Source organism: Tasmannia lanceolata, unplaced genomic scaffold (assembly GCF_043159265.1).
Source record: "Tasmannia lanceolata isolate RefF3 unplaced genomic scaffold, GAP_Taslan_0.1 ptg000020l, whole genome shotgun sequence".
In the NCBI taxonomy this organism is placed as follows: Eukaryota; Viridiplantae; Streptophyta; class Magnoliopsida; order Canellales; family Winteraceae; genus Tasmannia; species Tasmannia lanceolata.
In genome coordinates, this window is record NW_027518697.1 from 32,645,839 (window position 1) to 32,655,084 (window position 9,246).

Sequence of the window (9,246 nt, forward strand, 5' to 3'; positions counted from 1 at the left end):
AGTAGACAAATTAATCTTTGAAAACAAAAGCTTGAAATAGGAAAATGAGAAACTTGTTTTGAAATGCAAAGAACTTGATTTAACGTTTAGAAAATTCTCATGTGCCAAAAACAAACTAGATGAGATTCTTGAAAATAAGCTTGTCTCTCTAGAAAAAAATGGTCTTGGTTACCAACTCCTTTCAAAGCCTCATTCAAAAATAAGTTTATAATGAATTCCTCCCACATCCATGCTAACACTAGTGCTTTTATTCCTACTTGTCACTATTGTGGTAGAATAGGACACTTAAGGTTTGCATGCAATGTTAAGAAATCAAAAGCATCTAAATTTATGTGGGTTAAAAAAGATGAGCTTTATGATGTTCCTAACCTTGAAGGACCCAAGAAAAAGTGGGTACCTAAAACTTCAACATGAGCTTTGATTCTTGTAGGTGTGCTTGAAAGGAAAACCCTCAAAGGACAAGTGGTTCTTGGATAGCGGTTGCTCAAGGCACATGACGGGAGACGTAACCAAGTTCGCCTTTGTCACCATGAGTCATCAAGGAAATGTCACCTTTGGGGATGATACAAGAAGCAAAATCATCGGTGAAAGTACCATTAAAATTAAGGACATTAAAGTTGAACATGTTTTGCTCGTTGACGGTCTTTCATTTAATTTGATAAGCATTAGTCAACTATGTGATCTTGGTCACAAAGTTCTTTTTGAAAAAGATAGTTGTAAGATTTTAAAGGCTAAGAATAATGAAGTTGAATTTGTTGCATATATAGATGGCAATATGTATTCATTAGCATTAGAAGACCTTGAAAATCAAAACATCCAATGTCTCTCCGCCATGGATGATAACCCTTGGTTATGGCATAGGAGACTTGGTCATGCTCATATGAATTTGATTTCAAGATTATCTTCTAAGAATCTTGTGAGAGAGTTACCTAAACTCAAATACATTAGAGATAAAGTTTGTAGTGCTTGCATTCATTAAAAACATGCAAAAGACACTTTTAAACCCATCAGTGTATTATCTACCTCTTGTCCACTACAACTCCTTCACATGGACCTATTTGGTCCCATGAAGACTAGTAGTAGAGGAGGCAGTAGATATGTATATGTGATTGTTGATGACTACTCTAGGTTCACTTGGGTGTTATTTTTAACTAGTAAAGATGAAACCTTCGAGAAATTTGTCAACTTGTGCAAGCGAATTCAAAATGAACAAGGGGTTTTCATAAATGAAATTAGAAGTGATCATGGAACCGAGTTTGAGAACATTGAGTTTGATACCTTTTGTAATGAAAATGGAATCAAGCACAATTTCTCAGCTCCAAGAACTCCCCAACAAAATGGGGTAGTTGAAAGGAAAAATAGATCACTTATTGAAATGGCTAGAACCATGTTAAATGAGCACAATGTTCCAAGAAACTTTTGGGCGGAAGGCGTTCACACGCTTGCTATCTTTTAAATAGAGTGCTCATTAGACCTCACCTTAACAAAACACCTTATGAACTATGGAGTGGAACACCCCCCAAAGTTAGCTATTTCAAAGTTTTCGATTGTAAATGTTTTATATTAAACATGAAAGACACCTTGCATAAGTTTGATTCAAAATCCGATGAAGGTATCTTCTTAAGCTATTCAACCCATAGTAAAGCTTATAGAGTCTATAACAAAAGAAATCAAATTGTGGAAGAATCCGTGCATGTCAAATTTGATGAGTCATTTGAACCTCCTAAAGTCATTAATGAAGATGATGATGATGTTGTAGACACCCCATTTTGACCGGACCCGAGTTTGTGTTGCTTGTGCAAAGGCCTGTCAAATCAGTGAGCTGAGGTCCCGAATTGAACCTTAGGGTAGCTTAAGGTCCCCCATAGGTCTCCGTAAAATTTCATCAAAATCCGAGCGCGTTTACTCAGTAAACGAGCCAGGACATTGTGCATGGTCCAAATTCAAAAGGAGGGTGATTCATCTGAAATGGGAGTTGTCCATGGCAAAAAAGGAGGAATATATATCATTTATATGTAAAGAGGGGTGAATCAGCTCGTCTGGGACGGAGCTGATTCGCGCGCTCATCAAAAATCTGTGCGATTATCAATTGTGAGTGTGCCAATATACCAACCATTATATGGATGTATAAAAGAAAAAAAATCAGAAGGAAGAAAGGGGATTTTTCATTTTTTCTTTCGTCTGAAGCAAAATATCAGAGGTAGAAAAGAGAGAGAGAGCGAGATCGAGAGTAAGGAAGTTTTCTTTTCGGATTTTCTCCTCTGACTGAGCTCGCCGGAGCTCCGGTTGTCCATCTCATTTCATAATCCCTTATTCTCCCTTTTTCTTCTTTTACTTCTTCGATCAGCTATTCTCTCCGGCTATTATCTCCGATGACCTACGGCCATCATCTCCAGTAAAATCCTTACTACCTTCAATCATCTTACTTCAAACCCTATCAGATCTGGTTTCTATTGATTTTCTTCCTCAACCTTTAACTATCACAGATCTCATTTTTGTTCACCATAGCCGTCTCTTCCATTACCAGATCCGAGCTCCCAGTGCTTGGTAATTCGGCCAAACACAGTGTCGTGATCAAGATCTGGGAGGGAATGGATCCCATTGCTTGGCCAAAAGTTATGGTCAAAGCCGTTGGAACTAATTGCGAGAATCTCAGCAAGTTGATGAATATTGAGTTTGATGGGGGTGTTCTTGACACGAGATTCAATTCGGAAGTAAGAGGGAGTGATAGTGGGATTGGTATAGAAAAGACGAACTAACCCAGGGTAGACAAGCTCGTTGAGATGAAGAAATTGGGTCCACCCACCGGCATCAAATCGCGCTTGAAGGTCGAAATGGTGGAGAACGTCGGGCTCAATGAATCGGCCGGTGAGGATGCCCCGATTAGCCAGTTTTGGCCATGTCTTCTTCGCTTGGGCGGAGGAGAAGTATGAATCGGAAATAACCTCAGTTTCCGGAACCGGAGCTTTAGCCTTGGCTTTCTTTCTTGATGGTCCTTCATCGTCTCGCCCGCCGGAGGAACCGCCAAGGTTTGAATTTTTCGTTCTAGGCATGGTTGGAAAATTAGGGTTTGAAGAGAAGGAAAAAAAGAGAGAAAAAGAGGGATTTGAAGCCCTAAATGAAAGAATATGATGAAAGAAGGGGAGAGAAGGAAGAAAAACGGGTTGGATGTAGGATGGAGAGGAGAGATTGAGGAAAAGAAGAGGAAGGGACACCTAAAAGATGGAAAAATGAGAGAAAGAGGAAAGGGTTTCAAGAAAAATGATGTGGGTAAGGTTTAGGAGAGAAATGTAGGGTTTCGTAAGGAAGAAGAGGATCGAGGATGGAGGGAGGATGGATGGTGGATTTAGGGAAAAAAAAAGAAAAACAAAGGAGGTTTTTGAGATAGAGGAGAAAAAGGGAAAAAAAATGAGAAAAACCGAGTCCGTCCACTCATTATGCGCGCCTGGGCCGACTCTCGGAATTCCGTAAAAACATTCGGAATTCCGAGACCTTTTTTTTTGCCTAATTGGGTTACTGCGGAATTCCGAGTAAGAACTCGGAATTCCGACTGCGGAATTCCGACAAAATTCGCGGAATTCCGCAGTAACAATTTCGTATGTTGGGGTTTCGTATATGGCTACTGCGGAATTCCGAAACTTTTCTCGGAATTCCGCAGTAGAGTTTCTACGATTTATTTAATTTTTTTTTGGGTTCAAAACTGATTATTGGCTAGAAATTTACTTTTATAAGTTCGACTGAAGTAATTAACTTTCGGCTTACATTGGATCTCAAAATCTAAAACAAATTTATAGACTACAAACCATCATCCATGTATTTGATAAGATCCACATATAGAACAACAGAGATGTTTTCGTGTTGGAATGTGTACCACTTACATATCCGTGTAAAGCCTATCTTATTTACAACAGCATTTTCTGGTGGTTGGTACAAAAAGACAAACCAAATACAATGTTGATATGAAAAACGATTTTTAGCATCTTCCCAGCCTTTACCCACATATAAACATTACAAGGATATTGTTTCTTACAAGCCTACATTTGAAATGGAATTCAACCTCGCCAAGCCTGCCTGTTCATCAACTCCTACAAGTTCAGAACCGTGCCACACCGCCCTTCTAAGAAATCCTCCAACAATTGTCCTCTCATCAGCTCTATATCTGCCTGACTGAACTCTGGCGGAACGTCACGTGCCAGGCAGTCCATCTCCTTAAGCACAAACAGCCCGCAATCATTACTGCAAAACAACAACACATCATCGACCACGCTCTTCCACAATTAATTTAAACTTCCAAACTGATTTTAAGTGAAATTTATTACCTGTTGAGTTGTAAGGGCCTCTTCTCGACTTCCACCACACTAAACTTGCTTACATCGAAGTCCCACATACTTATGTATAGCCGTTCAAGGTATCGTATCTATAAAACAATCCATACAAGCTAAAGATTTTATATACATTGAAATATAACCAAGGAAAGTGGGACCCGAACTCACCAATGGTACAACATCTCTATAGTAGATCTGCTCTCGCAAGGAGTTGAAGATGTAGAACTTCTCGTCCACCATATCGAGGACCAGGCGAATCCAATGCTGAGGGACATGCAGCGGGAATAAGACTCTTTTTAGGGTATCCGGCGGGTACTCGTTTAATCGTTTCACAAACTTCATAAGACTATCGGAGCCAGTGTAGTCTTTGCTAGTTAGACAATCCTAAAAAAATAATACAAGAGAAGTTAATGGAGTGAGCAAAACAAATTCGAACCTTGTGAACAACCACCTATAAAAAATAACTTCTGATTGGGAATGAAAACTATCTATTCTTACATAGAGGAAGGTAGTAATGGCCACACAGGCTCTTTCTCCAGGCTTTCTTTTATTTTCGTCCCGAACGTTTAGATATTCGGCGTATACATTCATAATCTACGTAAAATAACATATAGAGATTTGAGACAAATATCGATGGTGAAAGAATTCAGCTCTAGAATAAATAACCAAATTATTTACCGGAGAACTTAACCACTCAATGGGGTTGTTAAGGATAAGCAAGTCCTCGGCACACAGGAACTCGCCGTTGACCTGTATAACTCGTTCGCTGCAAAACACCTGATAGTTTAGGATTTACAAAGGCTAGATAACTATATTGGAAAAGGGCTTCAATCCAATTTACCTTGGGGGAAGCGCAAGAACCTTAGGGAGCAACCGATGGCATTGCGGGTCTGCCACCAGCAATGCTTTATCATTGACCTTCTTAGTCCCGAAAGCCGTATACGGTGAACTAGTGTATTGAGAGGCATTCCTCAACTGTTGGGGCGGTCGCAGAAGCTTCTTTCTTATAAATGTATCAACAATAGAGAAAATTTAGATAACTTGAATATAACGACCCTATGCAAGAAAGAGAGTGATTTTCGTTACCTCTCCCATCACAGTATCAGCCTCATCTGCCGTGAAAGATAGCAGGCCCTCTTCTCGAGGAAGAGGTAGTAGGCACCTCACAACCTGAAATCGAATAGTTAATCTCGGTTAGAAAAAGTGAGTACTAAGGGAGTACAGAAGCTCTAGGTCTAACCTGGGTCTTCTTTAGCCTCCTATCACGGATCTGTCTGATAAGGGCTGCATGGTCACTCCTCCGTGTATCGATCCCTGTGATCCACTTTAATAGGCGTGGATGTGCATCTGGAGCTGAAGGTGCCCACAAGGTAGTATGCTCAAAGAGCCACACCTGGAATGAAGACAGACAGTCAGCCTTTAAAGAACAAAAAACCAAACTTACAAAAGAGTAATCATGTATATAATATATGTACTCTTCACCTGTAGCATAATAGCGCATCCGGTGATATATCCTGTCTTTCTGTTTTTCGAATATGAATCCAATGACTCTACCAGGAAGTCGTAGACAGGGTATGTCCAAGCAATTCTTCCCACGGTCTCTGCTCCTAAGTAGGGGAAGAGGCAGGATTTCGTCCTGTGATCCACAGGGTCAGCTCGGGCAAAAAGCACACAGCAGCACAGAAGCAGCAACACATGTCTCACTGTTGCGTGGACCGATGCAATCTCATCCGATCTGGACTCCGCCCTTATAACATCTGTAATCTCACCAAATCTCACATCCTCTGTCGAATCCCAGTCTATTCGTATTCTATCTCCTACAAGGCTTAGAGGCTTAATGCCAATGCTAAATCTCTTACCTCAAAGGGGAGTAATATACCACCTATTTGAAATGCCCTAGACTTGGGTATCCAAGATCGCACAAGGACGGTCAAAATTGCCTTGTGCAATTTCAGACCTTCCAAATTAAGCAAGGCTCCAAATGGGCCGCGCTCTAGCATATCGGTATGTGCTTTCCTCAACTCAAGGGACCTGAAGAATTCGGCAAACTTAGAGGGGCAGCATCTCGACGTAGCATAAGACGCCTGCAAAACAAACCATTATTAGATATATATATATAACATTTTAAAAAATACAAGGCTTAAAAGAATAACGGAGGCATTACCATGGTTTGATGAGATGATCACTAGGGGGAAAAGATGGAATCAAATCCACTAAATCAGATTTCGACCTGTTCAAACATAATGTGATGAAAAAAAGTTAACAACTGATTTAAACCAACTAATTTCTCAAATATTTCGGGTTTAAAATAATGATTTCCGATCAATTATTGGTTTAAACTATTGATTTTTCAAGAATTAGGGGTTTAAACAAATGCTATATATCAAATATTGGTTTAAACAATTGTTTTTCAAATATTAGGAGCTGATTTCAAAAATATAAAGGGTTTAAACAAATGATTTGTCGAAAAATATTGATTTAAACCATTTATTATTCAAGATTTAGGGGTTTAAACCAATGATTGCTCAGAAATTAGGGGTTTAAACCAATGCTTTATATCAAATATTGGTTTAAACCATTATTGTTCAAAACTTAGGGGCTGATTTCTGAAATAGAAGGGGTTTAAACAAATGATTTGTCAAAAATTATTGATTTAAACCATTTATTATTCAAGATTTAGGGGTTTAAACCAATGATTGCTCAGAAATTAGGGGTTTAAACCAATGCTTTATATCAAATATTGGTTTAAACCATTATTGTTCAAAACTTAGGGGTTGATTTCCGAAATATAAAGGGGTCTAAACAAATGATTTGTCAACCATTATTGATTTAAACCATTTATTATTCAAGATTTAGGGGTTTAAACAAATGATTGCTCAGAAATTAGGGGTTTAAACCAATGCTTTATATCAAATATTGGTTTAAACCATTATTGTTCAAAACTTAGGGGCTGATTTCCGAAATAGAAGGGGTCTAAACAAATGATTTGTCAAACATTATTGATTTAAACCATTTATTATTCAAGATTTAGGGGTTTAAACCAATGATTGCTCATAAATTAGAGGTTTAAACCAATGCTTTATATCAAATATTGGTTTAAACCATTATTGTTCAAAACTTAGGGGCTGATTTCCGAAATAGAAGGGGTCTAAACAAATGATTTGTCAAACATTATTGATTTAAACCATTTATTATTCAAGATTTAGGGATTTAAACCAATGATTGCTCAGAAATTAGGGGTTTAAACCAATGCTTTATATCAAATATTGGTTTAAACGATTATTGTTCAAAACTTAGGGGCTGATTTCCGAAATAGAAGGGGTCTAAACAAATGATTTGTCAAAAATGATTGATTTAAACCATTTATTATTCAAGATTTAGGGGTTTAAACCAATGATTGCTCAGAAATTAGGGGTTTAAACTATTGATTTTTCAAGTATTAGCGGTTTAAACCAATGCTTTATATCAAATATTGGTTTAAACAATTATTTTTGAAAACTTAGGGGCTGATTTCCGAAATAGAAGGGCTTTAAACAAATGATTTGTCAAAAATTATTGATTTAAACCATTTATTATTCAAGATTTAGGGGTGTAAACCAATAAGGTGGGAGAAATTATTGGTTTAAACCATATATTGTCAAAATATTAACGGTTTTCTCAACTAATTTTCGAAAAAATAGAGGTTTTAACCTGAGATTTACAAGAAATATTGGTTTAAACCATCATTTTTCAAAACTTAACAGCTGTTTTCCGAAATACAAGGGATAAAACCTGTTTTCCGAAATAGAAGGAATTCAAGCGAATGACTTTTCAACATTATTGGTTTAAACCATTTATTATTCAACATTTAAGGGTTTAAACCAATAATGTGTGACAATTATTGGTTTAAACCATATAGTTCTGAAAAATTAGGGGTTCTGTAAACTGAATAGGGGTTTTAACAAAATATTTCTATCAAATTTTGGTTGAAACCATTATATTTCAAAACTTAGGGGATTTTCAAAATATGGGTTCAAACAATTACGGGTTTAAACCAGACTTTATGGCTATAAACCATACATTTCTAACAAATTAATGGTTCAAACAAAACTTTAGGTCTTTAAACCATATATTTGTTAACAAAATAGGGTTTTAAACCAAACTTTAGGTCTTTAAACCATAGATTTCTATAAAAAATAGGGTTTTAAACCAAACTTTAGGGCTTTAAACCATAGATTTATAAAAAATAGGGATTTTGAGAGAGAGAGTACTGATTTTTCCAAAACCCCTAAAATGATTTTCTCAAAACCCCTAATTTTTTGTTTCTAAACTGATTTTCTCAAAATCCTAACTTAATATCTCAAAAACTAACTGAGAGGGAGAGACTACCAACCTGGGAGAGGAGGTTCGCTCAGAATCAGAGGCTACCGGAGAGAGAGGGCCGGAGAGAGGATGCCGTTGAGAGAGAGGATGCCGTCGAGAGAGAGGGTGCTGTCCACAGAGAGGGTGCCGTTGAGAAAGAGGGCCGGAGAGAGGGAGAGAGAGGGGGTTCCGTCGACAGAGAGAGTACCGTAGAGAGAGAGAAACGGCGTCGAGAGAGTGCCGGAGAGACAACACCGACGGCCGGCGAGAGAGAGAGAGAGAGAGAGAGAGAGAGAGAGAGAGGTGAAAATAAAAAAGTAAAGTTTATGAGGGTAAAATAAACGATTTTTACCTGAGGGTAGATTTGTCTTAAAAATCTCAAACCATTCACTATCACTCTACATTGGTCATTTACAACTCTCCCCCCTTGACACATCATTATCATATCAAAGCCCTTTTTCTTGGTCATTTCCTCTTTTAAAAACGATGCGAAATGTAAATAGGGTTGAAACTCTCATATGTGACTTAACCGCCTTAACCGGTTCAAAAGAAAACTTAAAATCCAGTGAGCCTATTGTTT

General features: G+C 37.9%; 1 protein-coding gene across 1 annotated transcript; it reads right to left on the bottom strand.

The window, feature by feature from the left end:
* Nucleotides 1–3,888: 3,888 nt before the first annotated feature.
* Nucleotides 3,889–6,325, bottom strand: LOC143853969 (uncharacterized). Its single transcript, XM_077363666.1, has 10 exons — nt 6,283–6,325; nt 5,808–6,142; nt 5,566–5,718; nt 5,412–5,495; nt 5,167–5,324; nt 5,004–5,091; nt 4,824–4,919; nt 4,494–4,709; nt 4,320–4,417; nt 3,889–4,236 (listed from the first exon to the last, which is right to left on the bottom strand). The coding sequence occupies exons 1-10, from the start codon at nt 6,323–6,325 to the stop codon at nt 4,086–4,088; spliced, it is 1,422 nt and encodes a 473-aa protein (XP_077219781.1). The 3' UTR covers nt 3,889–4,085.
* Nucleotides 6,326–9,246: the final 2,921 nt, after the last annotated feature.